Source organism: Lonchura striata, chromosome 6 (assembly GCF_046129695.1).
Source record: "Lonchura striata isolate bLonStr1 chromosome 6, bLonStr1.mat, whole genome shotgun sequence".
In the NCBI taxonomy this organism is placed as follows: Eukaryota; Metazoa; Chordata; class Aves; order Passeriformes; family Estrildidae; genus Lonchura; species Lonchura striata.
The window spans coordinates 51,394,645-51,410,613 of record NC_134608.1 but is presented as its reverse complement, the minus strand read 5'-3'; the positions used below and the strand labels follow the sequence as shown (position 1 = coordinate 51,410,613).

The following is a 15,969-nucleotide window of genomic DNA, read 5'->3' as shown; positions in this document are numbered from 1 at the left end:
CCCTGCAGTTCAGCTGGTTTGAAGCAGGTTACTTGGTTACTGTTTGCACTCCAGTCTTGGGTGTTTTATGATTTCCTTTGCTTTTGACAGATCGATGCTGAGCAGCTCAGCAGAGTACACTGTTCTCATAATAAAAAGAAAAGTGTTAGGAATATTTTCTGACTGCTAATATGAGAGCCAAGTACTATTGGTTATTCTGAGAACAGAGCTTCCATGTGTAACCACGGGAGGTATTGAGTATGTAAGTGAAGTGAAGCTGCAAATTACTCTCTTGTGCATTCCCCACAGAGGATTACCAAGAGCTAATAGAAGACATTGTTCGGGATGGCAGACTTTATGCATCTGAAAATCATCAAGAAATACTTAAGGTACATTCCTTCCATTGAACATGTTGGTTTTGATTGGAAATTACATTATTTGGGGCAAGTGAGTTTGCTTCCTGCTCTGCATCAGGTCTGTTCCTGGGTGCACCAGGCATGAGCTGCTTCAGGGAAATGGGGTGAACCCTGATTGTGCAGAGCAGTGGGTAGGGGACCCTTTGCTCAGGGGGACTGAAGGTGGATCAGAGCTACTAGGGAGACTAATTAATTGGGAAAGCACTTGCTGATGCTCCTTGTAGCTTGTAGATTAGTGAAGGCTTTTCCTCCCTGGGCAAAAGAAATTTCTTTGTGAATTTCGCCGACCTTGCTTAGGGGACTTCCATAGGCAAGTTGAGTGCATGCCTTTGTTCTGCTGGATAACAGCTCAAGTGTGTGTTTGTTTTGTGGTTTGTTTGCTCTTCTTGGATGTATGAGGAGGAAAGAAATTCTGGAGCTGCTAATGTGGAACACCAGTGACTTCCCAGGAGCCTGCAAGTCAGCCTTGCGCTACTACATTTCCAAGCCCCTGAAACACTTGGAAAGTAAAATGCCCCATAATATTTTTTGAGTTAGACAGGCATTAAACTTTGGTAATACTGACCATAACTCCTCTGTGGAACTATTATAAAATCTGCTTCCTTTTTCCCAGGACAAGAAGCTGATAAAAGCATTGTTCGACGTGCTGGCGCACCCGCAGAACTACTTCAAGTACACAGCCCAAGAGTCCAGAGAGATGTTCCCGAGATCCTTCATTCGGCTGCTGCGCTCCAAAGTTTCCAGATTTTTGAGGCCTTACAAATAGCTGGCACTGTACTTAAAAGCTGAAGCAGCCCTGGGCATGCACAGAGGGGCTGTGGTAGGTGGGGCTGCTCTCTGTGTTTTACACACTGGCAGAGACGCTCCAGGGAAGCTCGCCAGCTCCCTTCTTGGCAGAGTTTGGCTTTCTCAGCTAATATAAATATTTTGGTGAACAGAATTTTGATTCCTTTCCAGATAATACCTTTTGGGTACCAAAGGATAGCTCACAGGTCCCTGAATTGGAGACTGCCCATGATTTCTGTAACTGAAGGGCGCCAAGCAGAAGTTTGTAGAGCTCTGCCCCGTTGCTTCATCAGCACCTCTAAAAGCTAATGAGGACAGACAGGCTAAGTAGTGTGGTTTGGGATGGACCCTGGGCTGCCATTAATGCATGTTACCTCAACAAAGCTGGGTTCATGTTTGGTCTCACTGAAAGTGAGAACAGGATTGATGACTCTCTTAACATTTGCTACGCAGGAAATTCAGAGCTAAGGCTGACATAGTTTTAATTCAAGCCAGTGAGGCCAAGAACTGCACAAGGTGCACTTTTTCTCTGAACTACTTGTGGCATGAAGCAAAGGGTTGAATATCAGCTTGAATGCTCAGGGTCTGGCTCACCCAGTGTCTGTGCCAGTGACCTATTGGCTTATATGGAGTAATACTAGAATAAACAGGAATGGAAAACAGGCCCTGACCCACTGGAAATTTCCTTTTTGGGCTGTCTGCAACTATTAGAGCAGATCAGATTCTTTCCTAAATCCCAGTGATGTCCCTGTGCATAAGCCTGGGACAGCAAAAGGCATCTTCCAAGCTGGTAAAATTCTGCCCTCTGAGCACCTGGAGGTGAACACAGAAGCCCCATTTTAAATGCCGGCTGTGCGTAGATGATGCTCTTGGTACAACACTGTTTAAAGCTGAATAAGGTTCTGGTATGAGCCTCAGTTGTCATATTCTCTACCTTTTCTGAGCACCTTGCAATGGCCTTGTGGAGCAGAGAAGAGCGGCATTCCTGTCTGGCTGGAGAGAAGGAGAGGTACAATGATTCAGCCAGACTGTGGCCACAAAAGTTGTCTATGGCAAATTGTTCCTCAGGATTCCCAGGCTCTGTGTCCTTCTCCTCAGGCTGTGTTTCCTGTTGGAGACAGGAGAGGGCCTGGAGGGAAATCTGTGTTGATCAAAATGTTGTCTCAGTGCTATTCTGTCCATACCTACATCTCCTCTGGCCATACAATGTACCTCGAGGACCTCCAGCCTTGAAGGGAGATAATCACAGTCCCATCCATTTGGAAATGGACTTGTGACTTCTGTCCTTTGGTCACTGGCCATGCCAAGGGATGCAGTGGGCACCAAACTCTCTCTCTGTACCATCTTAGGAGCAGTACTTACATTTCACAGGTTTCCAGGACTAATGCTCCCTTTCCCACGGTGTGGAGTCAGACCTGCTGGGTTTCACTGCACTGGCATGTGGTATTTAACTGCTGTACGTGAATAATACCAGGTCCACAGTGTGACAGCAGAAACTCCCCCAGGAGCTCTGAATTTCCTCCCTGCATTGTTGGGAGCAAATGGGTCCTCCTGACTCAGCCTTGCTGAGCTACTGTGCCATGTGGCATCTGGGACAAGGACACATCTTGGTCATGGAATGAGGGGGAGGGACAATGGCTTTGGCCACAGCTGGGCAGCAGAGCCCCTCAGGATGGGGCTGTGGGGTGCTGTGCCCCTCTTGCTGCTGGGGAGGGGTTGCCTCAAGCCTGGCCAGAGGTGGGAAATGGTTTGTGCTGCTGCCAGGAGGGCAGCATTGCCCTGCTGCACTGGGGATGGCTGTGCCCACTCCAGAGCAGGGCTGCAGTGAGGCACAGGGAGAGCTGGCAGAGCAGAGGGGAAGGAACACTGCTCCTCCTGTGTTCCTGGCAGCTGTGCTTCATCCCAAACAGGGTCCCTGCTGCTGCCTCTGGGGGACAGAGAGGACAGGAACATCTGGCAGAGGGCATGAAGCAGTGTGACTGGGGAAAGCGAATGGCTGAGGAATGCCAAGACAGGAGGAAGGGTGGTGAGAGGCTTTGCTGCAGCCATGCTGTAGTGTGCTGTTGTGCAGAGAGCCCGGGAAGGCATTTCCAGATGGTTTCCCTTTGGCTGCACAGCCCCTAGCCCCGTGCTGTGGAGGCTCCCCACGCCAGATGCTGTGTGCCAGTGAGCCCCAGCGAGCCACCAGCCCCCTCTGGGAAGGTGTGGAGCTCTCTGGAGTGGCCGAGGGGCTGCAGTCCTGCCCTGGTGTGGCACTGGGGGCAGAGGGCCATGGTGTGCCAGCCCCTGGGCCGAGCCCAGCCGAGGGGCTTTGCTGCGTGCTGGGTGCCAGGGGAAAACTCTGTGCTGTGCTCTCTCCCAGGGAGGCTGCAGCTCTGAGCAGCTCTGCTCTGTGTGCTGAGGGACACACATCAGGGATTGGTTTCAAGCAGGGCTGGAGGAAGCCAAAGTTGTGAAGCATCCCAATGTCTCTGATGGGTGAAGCTGGGCTGTGTTGCTCTGTGCAGCAGTTACTGCTCCGTGCTCTGGGTTGATCACGCTGCACCTCCTCTCCCAGCCCTGTCTGCCAGCTGTGCACAGCTGCCTGGGAGCCACAGGATCTCAGCTTGGCTTCTCCTGCCCCACCAGCACAGGCCATTTCCATTGCTGGGAGGAGAGGAGAGTGCACAGGCTGAGGAGAAACCTGCCCTTTCTCAGACAAGAATCCTCATTGTTCCACAGCCCTGATTGTTTCCTACTGAAATAGCAAATGACTCGGAAGCACTTCTGTTACCCTTGATCTGACATTATGGATCAAAATTTCCCCTTTTACTGTAATTCCTGTGTGTGCAGTACAAAGTGAAGAGGGAATCTTTGCTACCTTGACCGCTGGGAGAAGTGATAACTTGCAGAATGTTGTAAACACTTGGCATTGTATCTTCATAGTGATGGTAGTGGCTCTGTAGAAATTTCAATTTCTACTTTCTGTGTGGTTGTAGACTGATGATGTGTTTTGGCAGCAAATGACTCAAAAGTGTTTAACCTTATAAAACAAGATTTAATTTTTTGGAATAATGACTAGTGCTAACTGGATGACTCAATGTCACCTATGTGAGATAAACATAAGGATCTTTTTGATGATTGTAAATTAATGTAAAATGTTTCAGACTGTTACTCTCGATAAGAGAAATAAACCAGTGAACTTTTAGCTGCATGAAGTTCTTGGGTAATATTTTTAGTTATCTTTCTGTGCTAAATAATAGTTTTGACTAATTTAATGGTTGTTTAACAAGTTATTGCACATCAGATGCACTTTAGCCTTGCAAGATCTGCTTACTACAGCATTTTGTTTCATGTAAGACATTACTAGCTTAAATCTATATACATAAAGACACAATCCTTCATGTATTTAATGGTGCACATAGTTCTGGCAAGTAAAATACCAGAATTTTCTTGGTGTTAATTCTAAAAATTATTCTAAAAATGTCTCCTATATTATGAGCTGGAGTCAGTTAGTCTGTTGTAACAAGCTGCGTGAAGACAGCATAAACAACTTAAAGTAACTCCAAAGTGTTTTATTACTTTGTAGATTCATTTGATTATTTTTCCTAAGAAACAAAACCAAAAAACCCACATAAACAAAAAAAAAACCCAATGCCAAACCGCATGGTTTAAGATGAAAAATAATTAAAAAAAACCCAAACCAAGGAAAACAAGGTGAAAGCCTGTGTTAAGACACAAGTTCCCAGAATGTTTTTAAGATTATACCACAGTGTCATTAAATTCACTGGCTTAATTTTTAGAATTGAAAAGCAGAGTTAGGTCATAGGAATTGAAAATAAGTAAATCTATAATAATTTTAATACTGTTTTTCTCTTTGCTTTCTTTTTTTTATTATTATGTTGAGATTATTAGGTTTAGTCAGTCTATCAAACTTTTATAAAAGTAATCCCAATATCTTCTCCTTAATTTATTCAACTGCCTGTTTGACCCTTAGCTTCCTTTGATCACAGTGACAAGGACTGATTTGTATTTCACTGAACATGTCCACCCAGGCTCATTTGGTGTGGTTTTGGAAGACACAACTGTGTCATTCAGCTGTTTGCTGTGGAAAGGTGGTGCTGGTTTATGTGGCAAAGAGCGAGTTACATACAGGAGTGTAGAGGTCCTGGAAGAGTATGGTGGCTGCAGGCTGATCACAGCAGAAAACTCTGTTATTTAAATATTCTCCCTGGTTCTGTGAATGCTGCCAGGGCTGGAGACGAGTGCTCAGATACCCCCTGGAACAGGTAATGTCAATATGAACTATCCTGGGAAATCCTGAAATTCTGACTGGGACCTTGTGGTGGTCACATAACAGAAATAATTAATAGGGGAATTTGGAGAACCAGACTTGAAGCTTATTTAAATCCAAGGAACCAGAGGAAGTCTGGTGTGGGTAAGCAGGAAAGACCAGCATTATGATAATCCTTTGTAACGGAATGCTGCAAGGTAGTGGTCCACAAATATTTCTGAATTAAGCTTAAACGCGAATGCTTTTCCTCTTATGCATATAGATGTGGACTTCAAAACCTGTCACAACAAAAATGTCAAGTCTCTTCCACTTCTCCTTTGGATGCTGCTCCACCCAAACTGTGCTTGTGCAAGGCTGCTGCTGGAGGAGACAAGCAAGTGCTTTTTAAAGAACTTGAGCCAAATTCAGGTTTGTTTCTGGGGATCCCTGGAGCAAACCCACACCTCTTGCTGCTGCCTGTTTATTTTGAACAAATCTTTTGCTCAAAGGCAGATTTTCACTCTCCCTTGTGGAAGTCTGCTTTGGAGCACCCAGGAGCAGTGATGCAAATAGAGCACCTGTGGGTACAACAGGAGTTGGAGAACAAAAGGGACACATTCCACTCAATAGGCAAGTTCATCTAATTTTTCTTCAAATCAGAGCAAATTATGTATGACATTGTCATGCTGCTCTGTAAACTACATATTAAACCACTTCAGGTGTTATAAAAATAAGTATCCTTCTCTGTTTAAATATGTGTGTGTTTCCACAGCTGTTTCTCTGATTAAGCACATTTTGAAGAGTAAGTTTTTTGAATTCCATGAAGCAGAGCCTTTTTAGTACACAGTGAGAAAAAAAAAAAGGTCAGAAAAGAAGACCTTGAAATCTTTTTTTTCTTATTGGAGATGTGTATAAACACAGAATTCATAAAGGAAACTCCCTGACACTATCTAGATGGTAAACTTGATCGGATGCTACTGAAGCCTTCTTTTTTTCCCACTGGGAAATTTATTCAATAGGCAATGTAGACTTACAAATCATATGCCATGAAATCTCAGTTTTGTGACGATTCTGGGGATCAGGAAATCAAGGGATCATAGTTTTAAGGAGAGAAAAAGTTACTTTGGAAGCTGAAATATTCTGAAGTAGTCACTTGAGGTGCAATTTGTTGTTTAGTAGTTCTTAGTTCAGGTGTTGCCTGTTATGCACACTACAAGCAGCCATGAAACCCTTCTGTGCTGGACAAGTTTGTGCCTGACTAGAGGAAGCCTCATTCTCTGTGCTTCAGCCAAATGTAAGAGTGAATTTACAGCAATTCACCTGTTGTAAAATGCCAGCTCTCCTGGCTCCTGGAGGTGCTGCCCAGAGTAAAACCCAGCCACAGAAAGCAGCTTAGGCCAAAGGAGGGGATTGTGATTTTTGTGAGGTTTAAAGTGGAAATTGAGGAAGCATTCCAGAAAAGTGGGAGTTCAGGATCTCTGTGTCCAGCCCATATGTGACACAGCACTGCTCGTGGATTTTGGGTGGCCCCAGTTTGCTGTTACTGGTGTAGTGCTGGCGTGAGGGGCTGTGTGGAAAAGCTGAGACCAGTTATTAAAAACAGGACGACAGAAAAGTGCTCAGGGGGCCTGTCTGGCTTACATAGCACAGCAATTGTGCCCTGGCTCCCGTAGGTGCTAATTCTCTCAGCAAACTTACAAAAATAAAACCCTGAAAAGGCTCATCCACGCTGAGAACAGCAACTTCATTCAGAGGGAGAAGGAAGCTGAGCTCTAGGAACTGAATGCTCAACACTGCGGGCATTGCTGCCTTGCCCAGGGCTGTCCAGAAAGGCCTGCAGGCAGTGCCTGTGGTGTGAGAGGGATGCAGCAGTGCTGGAATCAGCACATCACACATGCCTGTCCCAGGACACAAGTCCAACGGGACCTTTTGATCTTGGAGTGGATAAAAAAGGCTCATCTACCCCAGCAGGATGGCTCCTCACGCAGGGCTGGAGAAATGGAATCCGATGAAGAAGGCAGCCTGGCTTAGGCATGCTCTGGACACTTGCTTTGGCATAACTTCATGTGAGAGGCTGGAGGCTCATCCCTCCCTCAGGCACCTCTCAGGGTCTCTTCTTGCCCGGGATATCGGGAAGGAGCTCAGAGAAGGAGGCTTCTGAGGTTTTGGGGAGCTGAGGCGGGGAGGTTGTGCGGGTCTGCGTGGAGCTGCCTGTGATGCTGTGCCTGGGTACCACCCCCAGGGATTCCCAGGAGAGGTGGCCCTGGCAAGGACAGATCCTGCTGAAATCCCTGCTGGAAAACAGCGGGGGAGGTCTGTGGGGCTCCTGCAGCAGGAGCCCTAAAGCAGAGTGGGCTGAACCCAGGGGCTTCAGCACCTCAGCAGCTCTTGGGCCTCACCACTGCCTCTGATCAGTTGTTCTGGAGGGGATGGAGTGATTAGTAAATGACCTTGGATTTTGAGCTAATCTGTTTTTACAAAATGCAAATATGGGGCCTGGAAGGACCCGTGCTGCTGGGCCAGGTATTGCTGCCACTTCAGGCTGCAGCGAGAGGAGACCTTCTGAACTGAGCTCTGACCATCGGTCAAGGCTGTTCCTCTGTCTCTCCCAAATTACTGGTGAGGAAACATGTGGGTTGGAAGTTGTTGATTTCCAGGCAGAATAAACCTCAAAGGAAGGTGGAGGAAATGGGCCGTGAATGTGTGACTTCAGTTGCTGTTATTTGCTTTGAGAACAGTGAGCCATTCTGGCACTCTGCCTGGTGACTCGCTTCTTACAGGTGTCAATAATGGACTTTGAACATTTGTCTTTGAAAACTGCGTGTGGAGTAGTCAGCTACTGATTCCCTACATTGTTTGGTTGCTCAGCTTGATCACAGTTTGCTGGACAGATGATCCTGCAGTAAATGATACCAAGGTACACCTCCAAGTGCCGTGTGCCTCATCATTCCTGCTCACAGTGCTAATGCTCCTGATCCCCTGGGGCAGCTGCCCTCCTCTGGGGGCACAGTGTGAGCTCCAGTGTCCCTCAGTTGCCTAGACTTGAAGGTGGAGGCTTTTAACCAAATCACAACATGGCAAACACAACCTCTGTGTTAGGAGAGCCCGGCTGATGATTTTGTAGGTGAGCAAATATTAGCCCTGAGGATCCAGTAACATTTCTGACTAGCTCTTACCCGGCAGGAGCTGCTGCAGCTCTGCAGGGGCTGTGGCAGGGGGGTACAACGGGAGCTCACTTATGCTTGAGGCACTTGAGAGCCCTGGAGTCTTGACTTCATAAAATAAACATAAGGGCTCCACAGAGGTGAGACATCCTGTGTTTGACTAACACTGTGGTGACCCTCCCTCTAATGCTGATGTAAATAATATTTTTTATCTTAAATGGATACTGCAAATATCTTGGGTTCAGATTTGGATTTATCTCAAAGTTCCAAAATAAAGGAATTTTGATGCATTCGATGAACTTAGGATTTGAATGTTTTAAATTCCAAAATTTATGTATCTTTAACTTATAGTACTCAAACCCTGAGTTCATTAAATATTAATATGTTGTGAAACCAGATCAATTTCAGACTTGATATACAAAACAAGCTACCCCCTTCTCTTCTCCTCTGAAGGAAAGGTGCAAAGCTATCCTAGACCCAAGCTCCATAAGAAGGTGGAAATATTTGTCAAATGAAATCCTTCTATGAATACTCCTTTAACTGGTAGTGGCAGAAAAAGTTCACAGTCAGTCTTTTAAAGAGCATAGTAAGAATGTTGTTCCTTGGTGAATCCCACGTTGGCATGAGTTGAAATAAGCACCTGTTCTTGGGGATTTTGCAAAATAGCTGGGAAATTCCAGTTTCGTGCAGCTCCCTTGCTTACTGCATCACTGGAGTTTGTTATTTTTGTCACAATCACCTGGTAAACCCTTGATAAAGCAGCTCTGTTTCAGAGCTGACCTGAATTCATCCTGTTAGAGACAGAGTGATTTTTTTTTAAAGGTTTTAAATTATGTTCTGAGATTTGTCTTCTCCATGAAGTAAATTCCACAGAGTTTGCTTGAAGAGTTCCCCCTCCCTCTCCCCAAGCACTGCTGTTTAGGAATCATACCACTCCAAAGCATCTGGAACGAGAAATGCCTCTGCAGCAGATTTACACTTGGCCAGAGGGAAGTTCTCTGGCTAGAAAGCCAGAAAAAGCAGAAGGCTTTTAAAGAGTTTGCATAACTCCTTTCAGGACTGAGAGTTCCCCCCTGTGGCAGGGAGCTTTCAGATACCTGTGCCAGCCCTAAACTTGTCACCCAAAGACAGGAGATGTAGAAGACCCTTTCTGCTAGATAAGCTGCCAGAATTTCCTGATCTTGCTCCTGTTCAGCCTGCCTGGGTTTGCTGTCATTCCCAACTCTGTTTCAGCAGTTGCTTCAGCCTGTCCATGTGTGGGGAGGGCAGAGCACTGAGGCTGTGGCCTCACATGCTCCACAGGTCCCATCTTTTATCCTAGAGCCAGTGTGCATTTCACACTGATGAAGACACGGGGTTATGGAAAAGAAAACCTTGGCTATAAGCACGTGGGCTAACAGGATCCCAGTGGAAAATGATTGTGGCATGTTCTTCTCCTGGTCCATCATGGGCACCTGCTCATGGCACCAGCTGTTTCTGAGAATAATTTATTGGTTAGAGAAGAAAGTAAAAGGGGGAAAATGATAACCAGTGTTCCATGCTTGCAACAATCAAGGGGTAGTTATTTAAAACTTCTTGCTGCCAAGTTAGGACTAGGTTAGGGTACTATTTGCATGAATGCAGCTAGGTAGGGATGTCCTGGTGAGCACCAAGCATCCTCACTGTGTCTCCACTAATGCTCAAGGTGTTGACTCAAGGAAAAATTGGCCAGCTGCCTTATGATTGATTAGCCACACAGATGTAAAAGCAAACACAGATGTCCCAATGTATACCTATTGCACATGCTTTTGTGTGCATACTGATATTTTATGTACTAAGAGTGATTTTTCACCATGCTGGGAGGGAGAAATTTTGTAATTTGTATTCACAAAAACATTTAAGCAGGTGCTTAAGTGAGTTGGTGAATAGAAATGGATTGTTGCATTGGAGTATTTATACCAAGACTGGATTCATTTGTATCCAGAAATCACTGGCTGCTAGCATGGCTGGGCTTTGTCCCGAGTGCTGCGCACAGCCTTTGTCCCTTAGGCAGAAGAAAAGGCAAAAATTACTAATGGGACAAGGAAAATATAGGTGAAAACAATGGCACGTCTCTGCTGGAGGAAACTGGGTGTTCCTCTTGCTCCTGCAGTGGCTGTTTCTCCGTGTCTCTCGTTAGGTGGCATTGTGCAGTGGCTGATGACAGCGAAAGCATCCTGCAGCTCCGCGGATGGGGGCAGCCCATAATCCCTTTGTTAGACAGCCGGGAACTATTTCAAGAGGAAAACAGGAGCAGGATCTGCCTGGGGGGTGGGTGCTGTTCAGATGGTTGGGTACCACCTCTGGTTTTTGCACCTTCTTGTCAAGCTCTGCTTTGTCCAGGTGCTCGGAGCCGGGTCTGGGTGAGGCACTGACTGCAGCCATCCCACAGCAGCGTTCTTGGCTCTAGGATGAGCCAGGAAATCCCAGCCCCATTGCTTGATGCCACCTGTGATCTTCACTGCAGAACCCAGGGTGAGCCTCCTGTGTCTCCCCGCCCTCTCGCACCCCTCAGAGCCAGGATCTCAGCCCACCAGCCCCTGCTTTCCCAGAGCAACAGGCTCCCGGTTATTTTTTAGCTGCCATAGAACCTGATGGGAAGAAGAGCAGCGCCCTCTTCCTCCTGGCTTTCAGAGCTCAGAAATCCCGAGCAGCAGAGGCATTCCTGCGTGTCCTGCCTTGCTCCTCCTCGGTCTCCAGATGTCAGGCTTCTGGAAAGTTAGAAAGGAGTGAGAAAACGGTGTTTGTGTAGGGTGAAGTGACTCGCCCTGGTTTAGCCTTAACAAGATCCCTCCTATATATTTAATGACCTGAATGTAAAATTTATGGCTTGGAATGCCCCAGCAGGAGAGGAAGCCTTCAGCACACAAGGTGCCTTTTGCAGGGCAGGAGAAGTGAAATCCCCTGAGGTCTGGGAAGTCTGAGTGATGTAGTTATGGTTGGCACTTTGAATATATGTGTAGACTACTTCAAAATAAATATTTGCAGTTCAACTCTAACATACATCTGGGAGGGTGAGAACTAGTTTGTATTAATGTTTCTTCAAATTAATAATTTTGAAAACTTTACACTGAAATAATTTTGCTGTTGCACATAATAAACAGAGGTTGGTGTGGGTACATACTGGGGAGAAAATCACCTGCCCTCTATGCACACCATTTCCTCCTGCTTTGAAGATAACCAGCCCTTTGCATGTTTCAGCCTCTTTAAAGAAGGGAAAATAAAGGTAAGGGAGCTCTTGCAAGATTTGCCATTTTAATCTCTTGTTTTGACTTGTGCAGCTTTTGTGTTGCTGAAACTCATTCACCTGTTGCCTCTGTGTATGAAGAGAACCAGACAGATAAATTCACTTCAGTCTCCTGGGGGAAGCCGTGCAATGTCTGATTCCTCTTCCAGTGTCATCTGTGCCTCTGCTTCGTGCTTGATGCCACCAGCTCAGGCACGGCACAGAACACACACAGGGGAAGGAGGCTGGAGTTGCACCCGGGATAAGCATGGGGAGATGCCCTGGGAATAGTTGTGTCCACGGAAAGCCTGTGATGGGGCCCAGATCCCAGCCCAGGGGGTCCTCTTCTTTGGTCAGCACTGGAAACACAGAAGGTGAGTGTGGAGCTACTGGACAAAATGTGCTACATTTCTCAGGAACCTCAACCTGACTTTGTAGGTTAGAGGATTTCTCCAGCTCTATCCATAGCCTTTGTCTAGCTACAAATGATAAGTAGCTCAGTAAATCCTTCTGGATTTTTGTATTCCATCTTTTTAGAAAAGACTGGTTTGTAGCCTCCAAAATATTCTAGTTATTTTCCTGATTATGCTAGAACAAACCCTTACTAATGCACTGATGGACAGAAAGCTTATTTTAATACATCAGTTATTGTGATTTAATTTTCTTAAGCTCTTCATAGTCTTTTCTCTGGAAATGGATTCTCTACATTTTTCTCTTTGTGCTGAGTAAATTATTCCTTTCAGATCTACAGTCTGCTTCTGTTTCTATTATATTATACCACTCTGTCCTGTCTTCAGAGTTTTCTGGGGCATCTCTGCATTTTTTCGGGCTATGGCAACCACTAACAAATTACTTCTTTTTAGGGAAAGATGAGAAATCACAGAAAAGGAGGGGAAAAAAAAAAAAAAAAAAGGACTGACCCACTTCCTTCGTTGCCTGCTGCTGCTTTCCTCTTTGCCGGGAGAGGCGATGGAATTGGGGGTATGAACGAAGCTCTGATTAAACTGCAGCGTGACTGGGGACCGAGCCAGTATAAACTGGCTGAAAATAGGGATATAACCACCACAGGTAAAGCGAACTGCGTTCCAAAGGCAGGGCTGCTGTGGCACTGTCTGCCCGGCAGAGTGGCTGATAAGCTTATCAAAGTCACACATCCTCTCCCCTCCCTCCAAGGGCACCTGTGCTGCCTTCCCTGTCCCCAGCTGCCCAAAGGAGGCACCGTGTCCCTCTGTTTGCTCTTCGCAGTGGGTTTGGCCAGCGGGGACTTGGCTGGGCTGGCAGAAAAGCTCTGGGGAAGATGCCCGGGCACGGGACAGAGCCTGTTCCAAACCAGGCTCCGCTGTCCTGCAGCCTGTGCCTGCCCATGCCGGCACTCAGCTCTGCACAGCCAGCCTGTCCTGAAGGGCTCGGCCACAGCCAGGCTGGTTTTCTCCATCACAGCCCTGTGAAGCCTCTTTTTGACACTGGAATTGATTTTATATGGAGGTGAGGAGGAACATTCCATGCTGCTCTGGAGGCAGGAAAGAGCAAGTCTGTCGAAGACCACCCTGGGTTATGGGGTGGCTCCGTGTGGTGAAAAACTTCTCCTCCAACCCAATCTTCCAAAGAAAGGCTCAGCAGTCTCTTGTTGTTCAGTCTAGTGGTTGTTTATTGTAAGTTATCTAAAAGATTGTTTTCTTGGGCTGCTGTGGTTTTCTCAGCAGCTCAGGCAGAGGCACACACACACCCTGACATCCTCTCTGACTCCCAACTGCTTCTCTCCCCCACCCAGGGCTGCTGCTATCTTTTATATGGTACATTATATGTTACATGTTTATAGTTTTTTTTTTTAATACCTACTACCTATATTAAATGGTGTTTTTCTACTCTAAACCAATCTGTGAGTGCCAACATCACCAAGAACATGGAGGTAAGTGAGAAGAAAGAGGGATGACAGGATAGGCCCAGATCCCTTAATATTAAAACTTCTGGCCCCCATGTACAAAAGAGAAACCCTCCTGTACAGGTCTTAAAACCCCCCTGTACAGCACTCAAAAATTCTTCCCTCTACTTTGTAACTACTTCTACTATAATATCTAAACTTTTTTGACTTCTTGTTCTTCCTGCAAGGTTGGTAAATCATTCCATGGTTGAAATCCAAAATTACAGCTGTTTCCAGCTGCCTGCCAGGGTCTCAAATACTTCTGACCTGGGCCCGGAACCTCCAAAAATGTCTGAGGGACATTCTGAGTTCCCACACAAGACAAGTGGTTTTGTCCCTTGGAGCTTTTCTTGAGTAAGGGACAGTGGTCATGCACAGGCTTGTCTCTGGCGAGTGGATGGGGATTTTTCTGAAATGTGCCCCTATTTAGATACATTGTATGCAAAGGGGGAGAAATACCACCAGCTAATCTGTTTCAAACAAATGATTTAACCACTTAACCAGTTTAACCCCTGGGTTTGAGCTGTCCAAACAGAGCCCCTCCTTCAGTGTGGATCCTGCATCATTTGAGATGACTTACTGCTTCTTCCCCTTTCCTCTTTCTCAGGATTAAAAACCAAGAGAGGAATTAGGCTTTTATGTCATTTGTTACTCTTGAGCATGGAGCAGATTTTCCTCAGAGCTGTTGGCACAAAGTGCATTTATAACATACAGAAGTGAAATGGCAGGGCTCAGACAAAATGCTTGTGTGCTGAATGGAAACACAGGCTGCAGTGTGAGGGGGCTTTTCATGCTTCACCTGTGCTTGCAGCTCTACTCTTTGTGAAATAAGCCAGAGCTGACTGGGCATTTGTTAATACATTGGGCAGAGTGCTGCTACTCCATGAAGCTTTTATACTAAAAATTGCCTCCTGGTTTCAGTGTCAGCCCTTTTGCTTCCTCTTTGCCTTTGGGACAGCCTGGATGCAGTCGTATATCTTTATTTAATCAGCTGGGAAAGTGCCAAATAGCTCCCAAGGTGAAAAATAAGGCGCTTTTATCCTCCTGGCCACGTGTGCTGGAGTGGAACAATGGTCCTGTCGTGTTATGAGCTGAGTCAGCTCAGGGAATAAAAATTATATCCCCCTTCAGACTGCCAGCCCTGTTATCCTTCTGCAGGCTGACACATTCACTGAGCTGGGCTGGCTCATGTGTTGTAGCCTTTATGTGAGGCTGTGAAATAATGTGCTCGGGTTTTATGGCATTCTGACTCATCATCTGGGTTTTTTTCCCTCCTCTGTGCCAGATCACATGAGAAGAGGCTGAACATACATGGTCTGTCCGTGGCTGCAGAACTCAAATGTGTAAGTTTACCCACAGGGGCTGCTGTTCTGGCATCAGCCCTGCTCTTTGCCAGCCCCACTCCCCAGGCCAGGAGCAGCAGCTGCAGGGTGCCAGTGGTGTCTTGGTGAGCAGAAAGTGTGAGCACAGGCTCTGTTGGTGGGGGAGAGCAAAGCAGAATCAGTGTCCCAGCTCTGGAAGGCAGGAAGTGTCCTAGAACTCTGGCTTGGCATAAGTCCTGGGCTAAGCTCTGCTATTCTTGTGCTTTACCTAGAACACCAAAGGTCTCTCTTGGTTTAAAAAGAACCAAACCCATGTGGAGTGTTTACAGATCTGTACCGTCTCTCTGAGGCAGAGCTGCATTTTTTCTGCACCTATTCCATGCAACAAATTACTTGGAAAGCAGAAAGTTCAGGGAAGCACCTGCTGCCCTCACCTGCTGTTGCAGCAAATTAAACCCAAGTGTGCTATGAATCCTGATAAGAAAATTACCTTCTGTAACCATTACATTAATCAGTCTCTATAGTATGTAAAGTTTGTGAATGTGTATTAGTTCTGTACATTGTAATGGAAAGAGGTATTTTAATGGAAAGAGAATTTTACTGGAGACTTTGTTCATGCTTAAATAAAACAAGTTATAGGACAGCACAGCCCCAGAAAAAAGGACTTTGCTTCTTAGAAGCCTAGAGCTGCCCATGAAGAAGAAAGGACACCTCTAGTGAGGCAAAGTAATGCCAGGATCCTCTAATATCTCTCCCAGCTTAGTCTGGGATCAGAGGTGAGTAACTACAGCCAGATTGGCTCCAGCAGCAGCTAGGTCATTAGGCAAGCTGCACAAAAGCTGCAAAACCACAGCTGCTTTGCCAAGTTTTGCTCTGATTCACAAT

General features: G+C 46.2%; 1 protein-coding gene across 1 annotated transcript in view; it reads left to right on the top strand.

Moving 5' to 3' along the window:
- The window catches only part of SCUBE2 (signal peptide, CUB domain and EGF like domain containing 2), a 33,638-nt gene extending 32,404 nt beyond the window's left edge, over positions 1-1,234 (top strand). The window contains exons 21-22 of the mRNA XM_077784421.1: positions 289-368; positions 1,009-1,234. Of these exons, the coding sequence (XP_077640547.1) occupies positions 289-368; positions 1,009-1,161 (233 nt within the window). The 3' untranslated portion in view covers positions 1,162-1,234. The remainder of the gene's footprint in view (positions 1-288; positions 369-1,008) is intronic.
- Positions 1,235-15,969: the final 14,735 nt, after the last annotated feature.